The sequence below is a fragment of the Carettochelys insculpta genome, chromosome 3, assembly GCF_033958435.1.
Source record: "Carettochelys insculpta isolate YL-2023 chromosome 3, ASM3395843v1, whole genome shotgun sequence".
In the NCBI taxonomy this organism is placed as follows: domain Eukaryota; kingdom Metazoa; phylum Chordata; order Testudines; family Carettochelyidae; genus Carettochelys; species Carettochelys insculpta.
The window spans coordinates 131,431,328-131,453,879 of record NC_134139.1 but is presented as its reverse complement, the minus strand read 5'-3'; the positions used below and the strand labels follow the sequence as shown (position 1 = coordinate 131,453,879).

The window sequence follows — 22,552 nt, the reverse complement described above, 5'->3', positions numbered from 1 at the left end:
ACTGCACTTCTGTGGACAGAACTCTCTCCACAGAAGTGTTATTCCTCAATTTTTTGAGGGATAACACTGTCGAGACAAATGCAGAGTTCTGTCGAGACTCTGTTGACAAAACGTTTTATGTGTGGAGATGCTCCCTCAGTTATGTCGACAGAAAGCCTCTTCAGTTGATAAAATCTATAGTGTAGACACAGCCCTAGAGAGAACTTAAGGGGTTCAAAAGCTGTGAAACAGGGTAACAGGCTTAACCAATTGTGGCTATTAAATAAAGTGGTATCTTGATTCTTGATTTGTTTAAACCATTGGTTGCTAATACCTTTCAATTACATAGTGCAAAGGCAACTAACTGTTTATGAAAACGCATTTAATAAAAACGGGAGATCAGATTTAAACCAACATGAAGGATAGAATGAAATTCTCTTCAGAAATGAAACGGTTGTGATCTTTGATATTTCATACTCTGAGGCCAGCAGGGCCAACAGACAGTGCGGGCCATGAGCCTAGGCTCGGGCAGCCTGGGCTCTGCATCCCAGAAAGGACAGGGCTGAGGGCAGAAGGGGTAGGGTTGAGGGCAACCCTCAGACCTGCTCAGACTGCAGAGCACCCTCTACCAACCCTCACAGCTGTGCAGAGCAATCCTCTGGTGGCAATTCTCATTGTCTCCATTGGTTCTCCCATTGGCAAGCCTATCTGGGACTCATGTAAAAGGTGGTAAAAAAATGGGGAAAAAAGTGTCACGTTGCTGGCAATTTTAATAAGGGTGAATTGGGTATTTGCTAAGTTTTTAAGAAGCTTGGGTTCATTTCTTGGGACCTGTACTGCTGGAGTATTTTATGTCTCATCTGCTTTAACATCCAAAGATAAGACTGCCTTGTGTATGTATAATAAATTAAAGACATTTTTCTTGCATTTGCAGCTGTTCTTTTTATTTAGGGTAATTTAGTACCCTGGGAAAAAACTGGGGGAAAGAAACAGTCATTACCAAAAGATAATAAAGACTAAATAGTGTGAATGTGTTTCAGTAATAGCTAGAAGGGAAACTGAGGTTAACTCTATGTTGCTCAGGAAGTTGTCTCTTTAAATGGGTCTTGTAAACAGTGCTTGGAGACAGGAAGTAGGACATTTAAGATTTACAAAGAACAAGTAATTCAGAAAGAGAAGAAGCCACATGCCTTCTTTGTGTCTCAAGAGACACTACTGTGATTTTCTGTTTTCCTCAGTATAAAATATTTAGTTTATCTACTTTTCTCCTTTGCTCATTATTTAGGGGAGTGTGGGGTCTGGGTAGGTTGCTGTACTTATAACAAAGAAAAAGAGTGAAACAGTGAATAAATATAAAATTAAATAACAAACAGTTGCAGTATTTTGCACTGGTGTCTAGCAGGCCTGATTCTGATCTCACTTATTTCTGCTTTAAATTGATGGTGTTCCATGACTTTGCTGAACTTACTCCTGATTTGGTGTCCAGGTTAATATTTGGGAAAGCACCTGACCACATACTTACAAATTTGGGAATTAATTATTAATAATACTTGACTCTTTTGTGGTGCTTTTCCATCAGTATATTTTCAAGTACTTTACTATCTTGAACAGCAACGAAGGGTCCTGTGGCACCTTATAGACTAACAGAAAAGTTTTGACTAGCATCTGATGAAGTGAGTCTGTGCTCATGAAAGCTCATGCTCAAAACTTTTCTGTTAGTCTATAAGGTGCCACAGGACCCTTCGTTACTGTTACAGATCCAGACTAACACGGCTACCCCTCCGATACTTTACTATCTTGAGTGATTTTATTCTCGCCACCACGACCAGGAAAGTTTTGTTATCCACATTTTACACATGAAGATGCTAAGTGACTTGCCTGAGGTCAAACAGGAAGTTTGGCGTGGAACAAGGAATTGAGCTTTCATTATTCAAGTCCCAGGCTAGTGGCCTGGGCACTGACCTATCCTTCCTCCCTCATAAGCAGCTACTTGAGTGGTTTCTTGAATCAGAGTCTTACCCCATCTACATGTGGTGAGAATGAGCCTCTAGCAACTGTGAAAAGTCATATTTTTCATTACCATTTTCAATTAAATCAATGTTAAAATGAGGTGGGAGGAAATGTGCAGATTCTGCCCTGGAAAGTCACAATAGGTCATTTAACTTATCAATATAAATCTTCTGTGAGGCTTAGTTCAGCTCTGCTAAGTTACAATCAAATTCTCACCTCCACTGATCAGCACCCTGGCTCTTTCTAATAGTAGTAGTAGTAGGCATCCTTCAGTCTGCATAGACTATGGATCACGCCCTTTACAGTTTCAATTGAGGACTTCATTTACAGCATCTATTGTGACTATGAAGACCCACACGAGAGTGACAGTCCTTGCTGCATCTCTTGAAGATGTAGTGGGTGTCTGGCAAGTCCTTATTGTGCTTTCTGTGCGCTCGCTTCTCCTCTGCTAGCTGTCTGATCTTCATCTCACCTTTCTGAAGGCCCTTGTGTAACCCCTGCCTCCATCTGCTGCGGTCGTCCGCTAGTTCTTTCCAGTTGTCCGGCTCGATGTCTACCTCTCTGAGGTCTCTCTTGCAGACATCTTTGTAGCGCAACTGGAGGCGTCCGGGAGGTCTTTTGCCAGAGGCTAGCTCACCATACAGGATGTCTTTTGGAATCCTTCCATCATTCATCCTGTGGACGTGGCCAAGCCAGCGGAGTTGACGCTGCCTGAAGAGGGTGTGCGTGGTTGGGATTCCAGCTTGCTCGAGGATGGTGGTGTTGGTCACTCTGTCCTTCCATGATATTCCAAGGATACGCCTGAGGCAGCGCAAGTGGAAGACGTTCAGCCTCTTTTCCTGGTGGGCATACAGGGTCCAAGTCTCGCTGCCGTAAAGGAGGGTGCTGAGGATGCAGGCTCTGTAGACTCTGTAGACTTGCATTTTGGTGTGAGTGTACAGCTTGTTGTTATTCCACACTCTCTTGCGGAGTCTGGACAGAGTTGTGGCCGCTTTTCCGATCCTCCCATTTAGCTCAGTGTCCAATGACAGGGTGTCAGTGATGGTGGACCCGAGGTAAATGAACTCATGGACGACCTCTAACGTATAGTTGTCAAGGCTGATTGATGGGGATTCAGCAACATCCTGACCGAGTACGTTTGTCTTCTTTAGGCTGATGGTAAGCCCAAAGTCCTTGCACGCTTTGGAGAACTGATCCAGCAGTTTTTGAAGCTGGTATTCTGTGTGAGACACTACAGCAGCATCGTCTGCAAACAGCATGTCTCTGATGAGGACTTCCCGCACCTTAGACTTAGCTTTCAGCCTTGCAAGGTTAAACAGTTTCCCATCAGATCTTGTGTGCAGCAAGATGCCCTCTGTTGAAGATCCAAAGGCATGCTTCAGGAGGAGTGCGAAGAAGATCCCGAACAATGTCGGAGCAAGCACGCATCCCTGTTTGACGCCGCTCCTGATTCTGAAAGCATCCGATAAAGCGCTGTCATATTGGATGGTTCCTCTCATGTCTTCGTGGAATGACTGGATCATCTTGAGTAACCGTGGAGGACAGCCTATCTTGTGGAGCAGTTTGAACAGACCATCCCTGCTGACCAAGTCAAAGGCCTTGGTCAGGTTGATGAAGGCTATGTAGAGTGGCTTTCTCTGCTCCCTGCACTTCTCCTGCAGCTGCCTTAGAGAGAAGTCCATGTCAACGGTAGACCTCTCTGCGCAGAATCCGCACTGCAATTCAGGGTACACCTTCTCAGCAATCTTCTGGAGTCTGCCAAGGATGATGCAAGCGAACAGTTTACCAGTGACACTTAGGAGGGATATTCCACGGTAGTTGTTGCAGTCGCTTCTGTCTCCTTTGTTCTTATACAATGTTACAATGTTAGCATCGCGCATATCCTGTGGAACTTCACCCTCTTTCCAGCACAGGCACAGTAGCTCATGTAGGGGTCCCAGGAGTGTGTCCGTGGCACTTTTGATTACCTCTGGTGGTATACCATCCTGACCAGGGGCCTTTCCCGCTGCAATGCTGTCGATGGCTCTCTTCAGTTCATCCACAGTCGGTTCTTGATCCAGTTCGTCCATTACTGGTAGGAGCTCGACGGCATCGAGGGCTGCGTCAACGACAACGTTCTCGCGTGAGTACTGCTCGGAGTAGTGCTCAACCCCAGTGCTCCATCTGTTTGGCTTTGTCAGCAATGACTTCACCAGATTTGGATTTCAGAGATGCCATCTTGTTCTGGGTGGGTCCTAATGCCTTCCTCATACCCTTGTACATTCCTCTGAGATTACCATAGTTGGCACAGGTCTGGATGCTGCTGCATAGCTGGAGCCAGTGGTTCTTGGCACAGCGCCTGGCTGACTGCTGTACTGTTCTTCTGGCATCTCTAAGTGCTTGCTGGGTACTCTGGCTCGGTGAGCGTTTGTACTCCAGGAGTGCAGCGCGCTTCTTTTCAATGACTGGAATCATCTCATTGGAGTTAGCTTCGAACCAGTTGTTCATGTTTCTAGCTCTTCTTCCAAATACCAACAAGGCCGTGTTGTAAACTGTATTCCTCAGATGTTGCCATTTGGATGTCTCATCGGTGCCCCCAGGGCCTCTGTGCAGATTTTCCTGGAGGATCTCTCTGAACTTTTCAGCTTTCTCCGAGTTTGCCGTCTTTCTGGCGTCAATGCGGGGCCTTCCAGCAGGTTTAGAGCGGTACAGCTTCTTGAGTCTGAGCTTGAGCTTGGAGCAGACTAGCGAGTGATCTGTATCACAGTCAGCACTATGATAGCTGCGTGTCAGAAGGATGTTTTTGAGGTTATTACGCCTAGCGATGACCACATCTAGTTGATGCGAGTGCTTCGAGCGTGGGTGTCTCCACGACGCTCTGTGCTGTGGCTTTGTTTGGAAGAAGGTGTTTGTGATGCACAGATTGTGGTACGTGCACAGTTCAAGGAGACGCTGTCCATTGTCATTCATTTTTCCCACACCGAAGTGTCCTAAGCAGGAAGGCCATGAGGCCCAATCAGCTCCAACTCTTGCATTGAAGTCACCCAAGATGTACAGTTGTTCACGAGCAGGTATTTGTGCTACAGGAGCACTAAGCACATCATAGAACTTGTCTTTTACTTCTGGTGTGGCGTACAGGGTTGGAGCATAAGCACTGATCAGGTGGACAGGACCGGCGCAAGTTTGAAGTGTGATCTGAAGAAGTTTTTCTGATCCGCCCATGACTGATTCCACCATTTGTAGAAGGGTGTTTCTGTCAGCAACACCCCCAACACCATGCTCTCTGGGTTCTTCTTGGGCTTTACCCTGCCAGAAAAAGGTGTAGTCCTTTTCCTTTAGAGATCCTGAATCTGCGAGTCGCATCTCTTGCAGTGCAGCGATATCAACTCGGAGCCTCTTCAGTTCCTCATTGATGACAGCGGTCTTTTGGGTGTCAGTGATGGCCTGAAGATCTTCAGTCAAGCCGGTCAGCATGGTCCGCACATTCCAGCAAGCAAGCTTAAATTGTTGATATTTCTCATTTCTTGTTGATTTTCTTATTGGTTTGCCTGGTGCCCAAATTTCAGTCACTTGTCAGGTTCAGGAACCTTAAGCCTCACACAGCCAGCGAGGCAGGTGAACTGTGGTGGGACAGTACCCTATTGGCTGGGGGCTGCCCAGCTTGAGGCGGGCGGTGACTGTCCAGTGAGATGCGAGGATCTCTCCCACCATCAAAGGCAACCCCGGCGCTCGTTCTCTACGCCAATCGAGAAAGAGCTTATAACCGATATCTGTTGCCTCCCGTGTTGATGCAATGCTGTTCAGCGATGCCGGAGTACCTCTCCGGGCGCGAGCCTTGGCACTTATTATGGAGACTCTGGACTGCCCAGACACCAGTGTCCCCCTCTCGGCTTTACTGATATAGTCCAAAGGAGAGGATAACTTCCACGTCTGGTACCAGCTCAGCTGCAGGAGTTGCCGGAACAGTGCCAGAAGTTGACACCGAACCGCCTTCGGACTCTACTCCGGATTTTCTGTCAGGGTTTACTCCCTTAGCCTTTCTCCTTCCCAGGATAACCCACAAGGCAGTGGGGTGTGGAGAATGTGGTTAAGGATCCCACTACTTCATACCTCTCTGTCACCACGAGTCACCATAGCTCCCTGCAGAGCAATGACCTCATATCCCCAGGAACCTCCTCCCCACCTTTCACTTCCCCTCCCCCCAGCTATCATCACCATAGGACCCTCCCCAACCCACTACTCCGATCTGCTCCCATGTCCGCCCTCCTCACTGCACTGGCCCCTCTTCCCCCAGCTGCTCTCAGTGCCCCCAGGTCCACCTTCCCCCATTGCTCTTCAGGCTCTTCTCTTCCGAGACTCCTTTTCCTGGTAGTGCTTCCTTGCAGGGCACAGGTGGAACCCCATACCTGAAAAGGACAACAAACACGGGGCTCCTCCCTCGGCAAACTCCCAGAGGCAACTCCCTTCCCTGTTAGCTGCTCACCCGTTGTTCGCTGGGAGCTCCCTTCTTATAGAGAGAGCTGCTAGCTGGTCAGGCCTGACTCAAAGCCTTGCCTCCAGTCTAATCGGCCCTTGAAGGCTCACCTGGCAGGGAGCTCCCCCAGTTCACACCTTGCAAACTGCTCTTCTCTGCACAGCACAAGCTCAGGCACCCAGGCAGCTGATCAAGCTGCAGACAGACAGACATTCACCCACCAGCTCACCACACAGCCCCCCAAATCCCACACTCACCCAAGCTCCTCTAGGACACGTTGCCCAGAGGCAAACTCCCTTCCCTGTTAGCTGCTGCCCCCTGTTCGCTGCTCACCCCTTGTTTGCTGGGAGCTCCCTTCTTATAGAGAGAGCTGCTAGGATGCTTGGCTCTCATTACATATTTTCCACTCATTCCTTCTGTGGAATCCTCACTGGAAGTTCCACAACCAGACAGTGTATAGAATCCACAATAGGAAACTTTCACTCAGGTAGTGTATCTAAATGAGTAATGTTCTGCAGACTTTTCTAAGAGTTGTGTTGCATTTTTTGGCTTACGATAACAAGAACTTAGCACTTTTCTGTGTTTCTTGAAAGTCAAAATATGATCAGTTAATAATATTTGATTGGAAAGTTTTGACTTTTGAGAAGGAATGGATGAATATCTGAAGATATACTATTTTTGACATTGTTGTCTGAAAACATGGACATTTCCCGCCTTCTAAATAAATATGACTTTAGAAACATCTGTAATATTCCCTATTAATAACTAATAATTTTGATCTATTTTAAGGCACCTGTGAATGTGGATTTGGTCTGATTATATATTCTACAGCACATTCCAAATACAGAGTATTTCAACTGCTATGTTCAGTAATTCCAAGTCCTGTGTGCAGTAATTCCAAGCACAAATATAAGTAAAAATTATGTGCTAAACCTAATTACTGTATTTGGATATAGTTGATTACGTAGTTTGATATATTATCTTTCCATGAAGTTTATTGTACCAGTTACTCAGTAGAATTTGAAAGTGTTTTTCCTGGTGTCAAAATGAAAAACAAACAAATATACAAACAAGCAAAAAATACCAAACCGGTAGAGTATCTTATTTTTACACTGGATAGTATCAATAGTCTCAATATTAAGATTCTCAACTGAATCTCTTTAGTTTGAGAAACTTTTGGCTATGTTTAATTATTCTCTTTTTGTCACTCATGTTGTGCTGCTTCTTTGGATTATTTCTTTGGAACTCAAAAGTAATGGGCTCTTTGAACAAAACTGAAGAAATTACATCAGGTTAAGCTTTATCATACTATCAGATCTCCTCTCTGGTTTCAACCAAAGTCAGCTCCGGCCCTGTTTGATCATGACTCAAATTTACTTTTCAGAAAAAGAACAGAATTAACCTATTTTTTTTTAAAAAAAAATTTTTATTTTAAAGAAACTGTTGGATTTTTGCCATTGACTTCAATGAGAACAGGATGGCGGCCAGTATTTCCAGAAAATATTGGATCATTAAATAAATTTGCTCCAGATGGTGTTTTAAATTGTACTGCGCTACACAGAAATAAACACATGCATTTAAGATTTAAGTTTTGTAGAATATAGGTTACTTAGAGCTGGTTCTTTAAACAAGCTATTCAGTATTCCACAAGTGAAAAATTTAAATGTTATTACAGATTAAAAATGGATAAACAAATACAAAAGCCAAATAAAATGTGGAGGAGAAAATGGAAAACTACCAGCTAAAATGTCCTGAGTGCATCATTAATTTCAATATCTTCCAACTTACTATATGCTACCTATATTCTTCACATAATTTCAGTGTCATGAGTTTGTCCTCTAGTTTTAGACATGGTGTTAAATATTCTTAACATGTCTAGAACTGTGTAAACTACTGTTCTTTATTGTACAGTCTCAAATCAAAATGTTCCCATCTTAATCTTTTTGCTTAATTTTAGATTCAGAGCACTGCTGTGTTAGTTTGTAGCGTCACAAAAAATAAGCAGTCGTGTAGCAACTTAAAGACTAACAAATTCATTTATTAGGTACTGAGCTTCTGTGGGTAAGGCTGTTCCCCACTCTGACACTCTAAATGCAGAAAGTGGGGCCTGCAAGTGACCTTTAAAATACCTTGCCTCTTTAGCAGTGGTTCCCAAACTTTTCGGCATCATGCCCCACTTTTGAGAAACCCTCACCCCCCACAACATCTTTTTTGCCACAGGCCAGCCACCCCAGCCGCCTATGAGCCACCTGCCTCAGCCCTTACTTTCCCCCAAAGCCAGGCACTGCCAGCCCCTCATCTAACCCCATCCTCCTCCTCCTCCGCAACCCACACTCACTCACCTTTGCAGCAGGCAGCTAACTCCATGTGGGCCTTCACTGGCTGCCTACTTTTTATAGTGACTGTGCCATGTAACCCATATGAAATGGCAGGGGCCGAGAGCTGGAAGCAAGGCCTGGGTTTTTCTTCGGGTGGGGGGGAATGAATGCGGGGGGGTGGGGGGTTGCTGGGTTGCTTTGTGCCCCCTTGGAACTTCTTGATGCCCCCCAGGAGGACACACACACCCCAGTTTGGGAAAACATGCTCTATAGTCTTCTTCTTGAAAGCTTCACAATGTCATTGATTCCCTGATCCTGGGAGGTAGTTGCCACCATCCCAGTGAGAAAAGCTCTCTTTAGAACCCAGGAAGACACACTTGCTGGGATGTATCAGGACAGAGCTTGAAAACAAAGAAGAAGCAATTAGGCCACAATCTATCTGACCTTTCAATCTTAGGCATGCATATACACAGACCCTTCTCTAGACCTCATGAGTCAAATCGCTGCCTTAAAAACGTAGTTTATTACAAAACAAAACATATATGTGATAAAACATGCTTGGTTGCTAGGTGCTACAGAGCAAATGAAAAAGATAGATTAAAGCACAGAGAATTACTTCCCAGTTTAAAAGTTACAGTGTACAGGGGAGGGGCAGGGGGCACATCAGGCAGCCTGAGAAGTCTCGCACCAAAACCAAAATAAGGAAATAACCTGATCACATCTGACTAAACATTTCCTTTCTAAGTACATATCTTTATTCCCAGATTTCTTTGAGGTCTGGGAGGGGGGCGGGGGGGCGGGGCTTACCCACAAAAGCTCATTCTCTACTAAATAAATTTGTTAGTCTTTAAACTGCTACAAGACTGCTTCATTTTTAGATTAATTTTTCTCTTTTGTCAACTTTTGCAACAAAAAAAATATGTTTTAGTCTCCCAAAATAAATATGGTTAACCAGTATTCTTGTTACTGTCGTGGATGTTCAACAATGTCATGTGTCCATTTAGGCCTACCGGAATTTCTAGTATGTATGTTTTTCCTATAAGCATCTCAGAGTTTTGACTGGTACAATCAGGCAGCTTTTGTTCTCCTTATGATAAAAGTTTGTTTTATTTGCTTCATCCTTTGACCTTGATTCTAAAAGCTGAGGTGTAGAGAGTAGGTTTCCTCCTTTCCTACCATAGGAGATCACACTTCTCCTTACTTTGTCTTCATTAATCTCTCCCTTGCCTATATGTCAGCCAGTTTTAGATTATAGTTCCCTCAGTTAAATTGTGTCCCTGAGTCCTCCTTGAAATTCAGAGCAACTTTAGTTGTCATTTTCCTTTTCTATATTTAGCAGTTTAGGCAGAATTTTTCATGGTATATTTTGGTTGGCAACCACCAAACTTAAAAACAAGCAAACAAACAAAAAAACCTCCCAAAAACCTCACACACTTTCAAGCCTGTGCTATAATACTATATTAAAAGCCACAGGGTCATCTAAGTGACACATAAAGTAGTAGAGTCCCTGTCTGGAAACAAAGACAATACTTAATGTATATATTGTTACCATGTTCTTGTTTCATTTCTTACTGCACAGGATTTAGTGTTTATCATTATTGTTAAGAAGATTGTTCAGTAAATGTTTGGTTTCTTTACACCCTCCTACAAATTTAAAACTGGAGAGCTTTAACAATTGTGATTCCCCTGGAGGCTTTACAGCTTGGCTTATGCTTCAGGACCAAACTTACCCCACTTCATGAGCACAGAGATGCTTAAAAGCTAAACCGTAGTTGATTTTTGTGGGTGGCGTATAGAAAATGTAGAAAAGGCAGAACTGCTATGATCCTGCTGTAATACCCACTGGCTGTATCTACACTAGCCCCGTTCTTCGAAGTGGGCATGGTAATCAGCCTGACTGGGAATGATAATGAAGTTCTGTGATGAAAATGCAGCACTTCATTAGGCGAATTCTCCCGTGCAGCAACTTTGAAGTGTTAAACTTCCAAGCGCCAGCATGCAGTGTAGCTGTGGGCACTTTGAAGTAACTGCCCAACTTGAAAGTGCCCTTACTCCTAAAAATTTATGGGAGTAGTAGTTACTCCTTTCAAAAGGAGTCCCCAGCCTTAAAAAGCCCCTTATTCCTGTTTGGTTTTAGGAGAAGTAAAGGGACTTCAAAGTAGCATGGACACTTCAAAATGCCTATGTCTACACACATGCCAGCAGTTCGCAGTTTGAAGCTTCGAAGTTGCCATGGGGGAAAATTAGCCAAATGAAGTGCTGCATATTTACCACAGCACTTCATTAGTAATGTCCCATGGCCCTGATTACCATCTCCATTTTGAAGCTGGGGGCAAGTGTAGACATTGCCACAGAATAACTGTAGACCCAGCTTTAGATCTATCTTTGAACAGCTGGGGGGAGACCTAGTCAAACTAGTCTTAGAGCTGTATGGCCAAAAGACTCCCCGCCAACTGGTTCAACCGCTGTCCCTCCCCACTTCAACATCACAATGCTTAGATGGAGGGAGCCCTATGCATTCTGTATCTTATACAGCAGTGATGACTGCTTCACCTGCTACCCATCAGGCTTTGTTTACCAGGTATTACATGTGCATACCTTTGCATTTTCATGCAAATGATCTCTAAAGGACGCATTCCCCAAATACTTCAGAACTATTGATCCCCCACTGACACATTCCTTACACAAGAAAGCAATGCAGATACGTAGTTTGACTTGGCATGAATAATACAATTCAGCCTTTAAACATTTAAGGAAAATGCACCAGCTTGTCATACTGCACTGTAATTCCCTATGGCTGTGTTGAAACAAAAGGAACACAAAGGGGGATTGACAGTGGCATTAACTTGTGTGGAAAGAAGGCATAGAAAGATTAATGACATGCAGAACATCATGGAAGAAGTCTCTGATAGAACCCAGATTTGAATCTAGATTTCCTGAGTTACAGCCCAATGGTTTAAACAATAGCGCCTTTGCTTTTAGTTTAAACTGATTTTTACTGAAAGTTCCTAGGCTTTACAAAAAGTATTACATTTTTTTCTGATTTTCACTCTACTTTTGTATCATTCAACTGTATATGTTTTATTAGGAAAATACAATATGTTGTATGATCTCTCTCTCTCTCTCTCTCTCTCTCTATGTAAATATTACAATAACACATTAGTCTGTATACGCAAAGCTGCCTATTGGAATAAGGCTATATATAAGATCAGAAGATACACACAAAAACAGGAATGAACACCAGCTCTGATGTGTATGTTCATCTGAATGTCCTGGTGAATCTCATGCCCATCACATACACATTTCAAGCTATTAGCAGATAACAGCTTAAATGTCTGACACACTAAAATGGGAAGAAAATGAAAATCTGTAACAGAATACTTTTCAGAAAACAGGGAAGTATTCAAAAGTTTTAAAAAAAGCACATATAGGAAAATGTTGAAATGAGTGTATGCTCTGCAGATGATGTGGCCCAATTATTACATATCAATAGGGGCTAATAGTTCTAAGACTAAAATAGTATATCATTTATTCAAATGAAAAGTTTTATTTGGGGATACATTGTTGAGATGGCATTGTGTTTTGAATTCTGTTTTGTTCTTCAGCAAACCACACTAAAGAAGACAATTCAAAGCTTTAATCTATCATTCCCCAAAAGAATCCTTGATGTTTCACACACACACACACACACACACACACACACACAAGTTAATGGTGGTTTTTGTACTGATTTTCACCTGTTGCTAGTTTTGTGGTAATAAATTCTGATACAATCCTGCAGCACCATAACAAGGATGAGGCTACTGAGGCACTTACCTCAGGTGCCACAGCTGGCAGGGGAGACAGTTCTCCCAGTGGCACCATTTTTAAAAGCCAGCTGGGCAGTTCTGTCCAAGCCTCATGTGCCTCTTAAAGAGCCATTTGCAGCTCGAGATGTTGCCACCTCCCAGCTGACTCCTTTGGTCCCTCCTCACCTTGCCTGCCATGCTGATGGAACTCAATTTAATTGGTTTAATGGCCCCCTCAGCCTCCATATGTGACCTCCCATCCCTGTGTTACTCCACCTCACAACCTGCAAGTGTGAGCCACCACCCCTCGCCTCTAAGTGTGTGTACATGACACCTGCACCACAGCCTCCAAGTGTGTGTGTGTGTGACACCTCTACCCTAACCTCTAAGTGTGACCCCCAGCACCTCCAACCTCTATGGGTTTAAGTCATGGGGAGGCAGAGGGGCACAATTTTATATTCTTGCCTCAGGAGAAAAATTAGCTAGTTACAGCACTGCATTTCTTGGAAAAAATAAAATAGAAACTGAAAGAAGAGCCCTACTTAATCAAATCTCAGGCCAGCCTCCTCTCTTAGGCTCATCGAATCATAGAATCATAAGGCTGGAAGGGACCTCAGGAGGTCATCTAGTCCAGTCCTCTGCTTCAAGCAGGATCAACCCCGACTAAGTCATCCCAGCAAGGACCATGACCAGTCAAGACTTACAAACCTTGGAGGATGGAGAATCCACCACCTCTCTAGGCAACGCATTCCAATGCTTCACCACCCACCTTATGAAGTAGTTTTTCCTACTATCTAGCCTACATCTCGCCCTCTTTAACTTCAGACCACTACTCTTTGTTCTGCTATCTGACACCACTGAGAACAGTTTCTCACCATCCTCTTAAGAGCTCTCTTTCAGGAAGCTGAAGGCTGCTATTAAGTCACCCATAAGTCTTCTCTTCTCTCATGAAGATATACTATGCATTGCTGAATACCACCAGGGAACCTGCATTCCTGAATCATGTAGCCATGTTAGTCTGTATCTCCGAGAACAACAAGAAGTCCTGTGGCACCTTATAGATTAACAGATAGTTTGGAGCATAAGCTTTCGTGTCAAAGACCTGCTTCATCAGATGCATCTGATGAAGCGGGTCTTTGCCCATGAAACCTTATGCTCCAAACTATCTGTTAGTCTATAAGGTTCCACAGGACTTCTTGTTGCATTCCTGAATGTAATTTTAAGTAGGTGTTTTGTTTGATTACAAACATACTTGAATATCTTAAATACCACCTCATTAGCAGCCCACAATATGCTCCGTTTCCTCACATTCTTATACTTTTGAAACTCAGGCTATAGAACTTCTCCCAAATAATTCATAGTGCATTTCTTTTAAAAAATGTCTCTGATGGAAAATCTACCATGACCCTTAGTAAATAGTTCCAATGATTGTCTACTCTCGTGGGCAAATTTTGTTCCTTCTTATTAGATAATGCAAGTTTCTCCTCCTTTATAGGCAGACCTCCATCCTTTGTACAGCTTATCCTAAATGTTGCAGCACACACAATTTGGACCTCATTGTAGCCTAGCAGTTTGTTAGATTAAAAATGTTTTTTCTGCTGTCTGTTTAATCATGCCAATGAAATTCCCAGGCACAATGTGCCCAGAATGAGTTTTGTGTTCCCTTTTATGAGCCCATGTTTTATTTCTTCTACCTTTGACCTAAACCTGAGAAATGAACTATCTGAATTCTCATTAAAATCTTAATGAGAGTTGATATTGCTCATCAGCTTTCAAGTCTGGGCTTTTATTGTAGAAATAAAAACAACAAGCAAACTGATACTAAGTACTGTTATTGTTCTTTTGTGAAACATTTCTTTGTAGTAGGAGCTGTTTGGTAACAGTAGTGAGAGTTACTCCCACAGATTTAGCTTCAATTCCCTGTACTTTTCTTTCTTCTACAGTGAGGAATCCTTGAAATCCTAAGCAAGAGATAGCAGCTCCTGCTAGTAAAAGATTTTTACTCTTCAAAGTCATTCCCCAGGGAACCTTACAAGCTGAAAGCTGTTGAATTAGTGCCAGAATGGATTTATTTTATAAGGATGAGCAAGGATGAACAAATATTTATTGTCGCTTATGGCCCAGTGGACTCCCAAAGTGAACCATTTAGTACTCTGGGACAGGTTTTGTGGCCTACATAATTTGGCTGAACTTAAAACACAACTGATGGTGCTTATCCAGGAGACAATAAAAAATTACATTCTGAATTTAGGAATAGCTGTTAATGTTTTGCCATTTCTGAGTAGGCTAATTGTTATCTTCCCCTGGAATATCTTCTAATACAATATTTTGCATATTTATAACAACTTTCCCCCTCTTTTCCTGAACTGCTGGACTATAGTCTGTTCTGGGGTGGAACTTAAAGGCTGATTAATAGCACCCACTGGAGCAATGTTATATGAAGAAGAATATTTTGGGAAAGTTCTCTGGCCCATGTTATACACAAGGTCAGAGTAGATGATCACAATGATTCCTTCAGCCCTTGAAAGCTAAGATTAGCGTCCAACAGAAGCAAACCAGCAAAAACTATCAAATGAAAAAGTAAACCTGGGTTTTTCCTTTCTTAACTTTGTACCACTGATAAACAGCATTAACTTGAAAATTTCTGGAATTTGTTTGTTTGTGTAATGGCTTTTTTTTTTTACTTTAAAAATGGTTAAGGCTAGAATAGTATTTATTACACATGCTCTGCTGGCAGCTATGAAAATGCTATATAAGTCATATATTTAGCCATAGAACAAGTGTGAACTGCAACTTTTTATGCTGCACTTTCCTCATGCTGCTCCACCAACTGCTTCGATTCCAATGTTCTGAGATCACAACAAATCAGGACAGGGTTTTTCAGGCTCCATGCTAATTCAGGGTGTAGTCTTTTGTATTGGAGTCCCTTTTGAACAAGGTGTATTTTTGTACAATCCTTGTGGTCCTGTGTTGGATTTGGAGTCTTGGAAGCATCTTGCAACCTGCAGTCTGTAATTGTGGCATCAGTGATGCCATGCTCCCAAAGCACTTGTTGCAGTTGGCTTTCCAGTAGATGTTTCCCTCCCCCACCGCAGCACAGAGATGCTTAACGGAGATGGCAGCAGCAGCACTAGGCAGTATTTCCTATTCCATGAAATCTATGAAGTGGTGTCAGGAGAATGCTGTGGCCTTACTCATGAGCTATGAGCTGCACCATACTCCAGTGCACATTTTGCTCCCATGTAGATTTCTCTGCAGAGGAACATTGTTAAGCACAAGAGCACTTCCTAACTTGAAGTGCAATCCAGGTTGTACCTCAAACCCAATATCCTTGACCACCTTCTTTCCCACCCCTTCTCTAAGGCCCAGCCCTGTTCTCCATACCCCTTCCCTTCTTTATCCTCACTCACCAGGCTGGGGCAGGGATTGAGGTGCAGGAGTGGGTTCAAATTGGAGACTCTCAGAGAATGTTTGGCAGCAGGAGGGTCTCAGTGCTAACACAGAGGTTAGTGACGGAGGAGGGATTTCAGGATTGGGGCAAGGATTTAGGATGTGGGCTCTGGTTGAACACCACTTACTTTCGGCAGTTCCCGGGTGGCGGGGCAGTGAAACTCAATCCCACCGTGCTCCTGCACTATTTTCAAAAGCAGCTGGCATGTCCAGCAGCAGCTCGTAGGAAGCAAAAGGGGCAAGTAGCTTCATGTACTGCCCCCCATCACAGGCACCACCCCTTCACCTCCCACTTGTCTTGCTTCCTCCTTGCTGACCAATGGGAGTAGGTGGGCAGCATTTGCAGGCGAGACAGTTTGTGGAGAACCCCTGTCCTGCCCCCGCCCCCCAGGAGCCACATGGACAAGCCAGCTGCTTCCAGGAAGGAATTCTGCCTTAATCCTGCTGTGCTTCCAGGCTGTTAGTAGCTGATCTCCTGCTTTGAGTGCAGGAACCTGTACGCCCTTCCCCATCCCCATTCCTGCCCCAGGGAGAAGCTAGAATCTGTGCCGTGCACCCTATCCCATTCTGGGCTACCAGTCCACAAAAGCTGTCAAATGGGTCATGTTGTTCTCCTCCCACCCCACCCCGGCGGACCCCAGACCTCGGCAATGACAGGTAAATCTTCCAGAAATACATATTTTTTAAAAATTGCCACAGGGCAGCCGTAAGAAGTTAGGCATTTTAGAACTCACTACTCATAGAATTAAATTTAAGCAGAAGAGAGAAATAAAAAATATGAAATGCACAGATCAGTCTAAAACCTAAAACTGTACATGTTGAAAAAAGTGAAAAGTGACAAGAGCAAGTATGTTGGGTTAGACGGTGAGCGTGAAAGGTAGTGTGTTTGTGCAAGTGACCAAGACACACACCCACAGTGTATGAGAGTGACAGAGACTTGTATTACCCTTTTAAGTATGCTGAGCACATTCAGACAGAAGAAGCTGCCAGCATGCACCCTCTATCCTGAGCCTTGTCCTGTTCCCCTGTCTGTGGAAATGGGGCACGGGGGTAGAGGGAGGAGAACACTGACATCAGCACTCTCGTCCTTTCCCTTACCCTCCCTGCACAGCGATAAGGACATCTCTTATGTAGAAGGCAGGAGCAGGACAGCAATGTGGGGAGGAGCAGCTAAAGTGCCAGCACTAGATAGCTTCATAGCAGACCTGTGGCTGCGTCTACTGTACGAGATAATTCAAATTTGTTTATATCTATTTTCTAATTCTGGAATTTATAAGTTTGATATTTACCATCCTCACTTCACTCCATGCTCCCCACAAAGTTGACTCAGTGCTGCCACACACACATTGGCTAACATTAACTGTTTGCTGTGGTGCATTGTGGGAAGCTATCCCACAGTTCCCTCATCCCTGTAGCATTCTGGGTATGCTCACTGGTCTTGACATCATCTTCCACCATTGCATTTTTGTCATTCCCCTCCCAATCCCTGGAAATATATTGATCCCTGGAAATAATGCAGAAGACACTCAAAATTAGAAGAAGAAATTTTTGGTTTCCCCACACATTACATTGCCAACATGGGTGCAGCGACTGTATTCTTAACTGGCAGTACATCCCACCTCTCATTGCCGAAATGCGATACCTGAAAATAATGCAGGGGCCCAGAATGTTTCTTGTTACATTGAGGACAATGTAGGAACAAAGAATTTTTGGTTTCCCCATATATTGTGTTGTTAATGGAAAGGGTTTTTGGCTTTCCAGTGCACTATAAGGCTTCCATACAACGACTGTGTTCTCAACTGGCCATCCACTGAGTATTCTACCTCCCATCATTGCTGAAATGTTATCTCTGAAAATAATGCAGGGGCATGGAATGCTTCCTACATTGAGAAGAATGCAGAAAGAAAGAAGGAGAATTTTTGGTTTTCCCCTTTATTATATTGTCAACAGGGGTGAGGTGGAGCGACTGTATTCTCAACTGGCCATCCATCCCACCTCCTACCATTGCCGAAATGTGATCCCTGAAAATAATGCAGGGGCCCAGAATGTTTCTTACATAGAGAAGAATGTAGGAAGAAAGAATTTTTGGTTTCCCCCAGTGGCAGCAGCAAGCCCAGGTATGGGCCAAGCAGGAGGTGTCACTAGATGACCAGTTTAAATCGTCCTCCCCCGTTAGCAGCAAGGCCCTTAGCCACCAGGGGAGACTTGTCCCCGGTGGCAGAAGCAAGCCCAGGTATGGTCCAAGGGGGAAGGGGCCAGTGGATGACCAGCTGAGCTGTTTCTTCCCCATGGCTGCAGCAAAGCCCCCAGTATGTTAACCTCTAGGGGAGACTTCCCCACAGTGGTAGCAAAGCCCCCAGTATCTTAATCACGGGGGAGAGTTACACACAGCAGCAGCAAAGTCCTCTCTTTCCCACACGACTCACAGCATTGTCAGCTCCGAATGGCTGGCACATACTTTTATTGGGTTGGGTTGAGAGCTATGCATGTGATGGGGCTGAGAGTGGGAAAGACCCAGACTGTGTAGTGCCTGTGGGAGAGGGAAGGGGGTTCACACACAAATGTAAATCTCTGAGAAGTTTTTCTGCGTGTTATGCAAGCATGACCCCCGCACAGCCTTGTTGACACGTGGTATGGTGGAGCTGGGCTGACACCAGGCAGCACAGAAAAAAATAGCAAGTATACAGACAGAGCCACAAACTCCCTGCAGGACCTATTTGAATGGGTAAATACACTCACACCATAAAAAGAAAGAAGCCATTTCTCAGGCTGTCAAATTAACATGAGTCCACTGCTCAAGGCTCGCTGCTCCCGCTTGGAAATTCAGGCTCCTCCTCTTACTGGAGAGCTGCAGCCAGAGCATAGCAGTTAGAGGGGTATTGTGGGTTACATATGGGACATCTTTCGAGGATAATAAATTCACTTTTAAAATGTGGCATTTCCACACTGCCCTTTAATCGAACTTCTGAATTCGAGCTTAACACTACACCCATCAGATAACTGTGACTTTGTAATCTTGAGATTAGTGCACCCAAAATTGAGCTAATGGTCTGTACAGTGAAGACAGTCATGTGGTAAATTTGAGCTAATTGAATTAAATTTGATTTCATTTCATGGTGTAGACAAAACCTTAGGTAGAAGGCAGGAGCAGCACGGCAATGTGGGGAGGAGCAGCTGAAGTGCCAGCACTAGATAGCATCACAGCTGAAGCAGTCAGGATCACCTTTCAGAAGCTCCAGGATCTACCAGTAGGTCATGCTTTGTGACCACTGCTCTACAAGGTCTGAAAAAAGGGCTAAAAATGGTGCCACAGCGATAACTGGTTCCATCTCCTGCACGGAGATGATAATATTTGCATGGAAACACCTACCTCTTGTATGGGTACCTATGGGAGGACAATTTTTATTTAAGATGAAGGACAAAAAACAGAGGTCTATGTACTATTTACATATATTTAAAAATCACAGCAAACAAGTACAGTGAAAAGAGATATGTTTTAAGACCTCTGTCAAAGATTTAACTTAGGCCTATGTTTACACAAAATATAATTCTTATTCATGCTAAATTACATTTTTTTCAGTTTTTAAAATAAAATCATTGTGGTTTAGAAGCAAAGAAGACTAAAGTACATGGTATTTTTGCCTCCAGCCCTAATACTTGGTTGTCTGACGTTTACCTGCACGATGCATTCTCTGGATAATAATTATGGATTGTTCTATTTGATTTACACTGTACTGTTCTTTGTTGTCACTATTTGTGCCTCTTTAGTTTGGGCTAGGCTTTTTGAGGGAATAGCATGTTCTGTTCATTTTTTGCCATGCCTTACATGTTATGAAGTGTTTTGTACAGTTCCATTTACCTTATAAATTACTTAGTGACACAAAAGTAAAAAACACCCTAACTTACAGATAAAAGACATTTTTGTAAAGTGTTCCAGAGGAACACTAATGTAAGACAGTTTCTGCTATTGCATTGCATCTATATAGATTTAAAGATAAATTTTCACCTTTTCAAATTGTGTAAAGTGACAAATGATGACAATGCATGGCAGCTAAGATATTTTCATGAATAATAATAAAAATCTTCTTCACTAATATTGAATGGAAGTAGGTAATTTTAGGCACTGGAGATACCTTTTAGGACCAGATCTTTCTTCATTTGAAGACAAAAGCAGAACTTCTATTCACTATGGTTGTGTGTACATTAGCAAGTTTTTTTCAGAAAATCTGGCCCTTTTTCGACAGAACACATGGAGCATTTACACACAAAATGTACTCTTTCGCTCAGAAATTGAAAGATTGTAGTTTTTCATACAAAAGCCATCTTCTGCTCTTGGATCAGGAACAGCATATGTAGATGCTCCACAGGCCCTTTTTTCAAAAGAGCAGTCCTCATGGCACCGAATTTTTCAATCCCTGGCCCGTTATTTCAAAAAGCAAGGGCCGTGTGGATGCTCTCCATCAAAAGAGTGGAAAAGAGTGGATTGATCTTTTGATCTACTTTTCAGTGTGGCCATTTCTAAACAGCCCACTTCCTTCAGAAGTGGCATGCTAATACATGGTGCGAAAGATGCTAATGAGGCATGGATGCAAATTCTCCATGACTCATTAGCATAACATCACGTGATTTGGACTCCAGAAGACCGTTTTTCTGGACTCCAAAAGGATGTGTAGAAGTGTGGGCCCTGGGAGGGCTTCTGGAAGGAAGTCCTTCTTCCAGAGTCCCCTTCTTCCCGAACTCCGTTCTTCCAGACTCCAAATCATGTGATGTTAATGCTAATGAGGCATGGGGAATTTGCATCTGCACCTCATTAGCATCTTTCACTCCATGTATTAGCATGCCACTTCCAAAGGAAGTGGACTGTGTAGAAACGGCTTGTGTGGACGTGCTCTTTCAAAAGAAGATCTTCTGGAAGATCTCTTTTGGAGGAACCTTTTTCGAAAGATAGCTGTAGTATAGATGTAACTTTTTGTAGGTGGACAAGTGGTCCCAGATTGCCATGTGTGGTAGTGATACCATAAAACAGCTATTACCATTAGTGAGTTATGCACACCCAATTTTCCACATGCTAGGGAGAAAGTTTACCCCTAAGAATATAGCTTTCCTACTAACACTGAAATGAACTGTTACTTTAGGGAAGGGCTGCTTTTATTCTGTCATTTTCAGTAGCGTTAAACAACATAAGATTTAGTATTGGTCACAGACAACTGATCTGTAAACTGACTATGCACTGTCACACTGATTCAAACTAAAAGATTTCTGAGAAATGTCCATGTCTGTAACTCCACAGGGGAGAAAATAAGTAATTCAAAATGCTTTGCAGTGTGTTAAAGAGGAATGAAGTGCCATGAATGTACTGATTATTCTACACGCCTTTCTGCTGTGCTTTTGAAGCTGCTTGTTAATGGTATAATTTCAAAAAGAAAAATTAAATCTATCAGTGACCTGGTGTGAATTATATGAAAATGTTCCATGGTGCTGTAATGAACTGCAACTGTGTATACAAACGTGATAGATTAATCATGAGACTGAGTAGTCTGATTACAAACTATTAGTCTGGGATATTTCTTTAATTGAATTAGAATAATTACATTCTTTGGAGAGAAACATCATAGGTTCATGATAAAGCAAAAGGAAGATTTGTCTGCCTCCCTGAAGGTAATCCTAATTCAGGCTGCTTACTGTCTATTAATTTTAATGAAGAAAATAGAATTGTGACAATAAAGCAATGGGAACCCAAGCATTTCTTTTAAGCACAAATTTATACATACTGCATTGTACTCAAAAGAAGGGAAAGAAAAATCAGCATATTATAAATATTTTGTAATAATAAGCTATTTTATCTTGCAAGGTCACTTCATTTTTGTTTTAATAAATTTCCTTTCCTTTTTCCCTCATACTTTCTTTAAGGTCTTATTCGATTACAAGAGCTTATTAAGGCTCCATCGCGGTACAACCTGAGACTAAAAATACGTCAGTTACCAGCTGACACAAAGGATGCTAAACCTTTACTGAAGGAGATGAAAAGAGGCAAAGAGTTCCATGTGATCTTTGATTGCAGTCATGAAATGGCGGCAGGCATTTTAAAACAGGTAATCATTGTGTCGCTTCAGATGGCCTGCTATACTTTCCTGACATTATAACCAGAATACTACCCTGACCTCCTTTTAATAAACCAGGGGATTGTGTGTCAATTTTACTGAGATGTTTCTATTGGGAAAATAATGGAATCATAGAAGATTAGGTTTGGAAGACACTTCAGGAGGTCATCTGGTTCAACTCTCTGCTTGAAGCAGAACCAATTCCAACTAGATCACACCAGCCAGGTCTTTGTCAATCTGGGCCTTAAAAACCTCGAAGGATGGAGATTCCACCAAATCCCTAGGCGGCCCACCTACAGTGCCCTCACCACACTCTTAGTAAAATAGGCTTTCCTAATATCTAACCTATACCTCTCCACTGAAAACTTGAGGCCATTGCTTTTGACCTGCTAAGTTTTTCTAAGCTCATGTTATATGAGATTAATATGAAAGACACTTTTAAATTTATTTTGT

At 43.0% G+C, this 22,552-nt stretch overlaps 1 protein-coding gene across 1 annotated transcript in view; it reads left to right on the top strand.

The window, feature by feature from the left end:
- The window catches only part of GRIK2 (glutamate ionotropic receptor kainate type subunit 2), a 610,734-nt gene that overhangs the window by 228,239 nt on the left and 359,943 nt on the right, over positions 1-22,552 (top strand). The window contains exon 4 of the mRNA XM_074988838.1: positions 21,909-22,090. Within this exon, the coding sequence (XP_074844939.1) occupies positions 21,909-22,090 (182 nt within the window). The remainder of the gene's footprint in view (positions 1-21,908; positions 22,091-22,552) is intronic.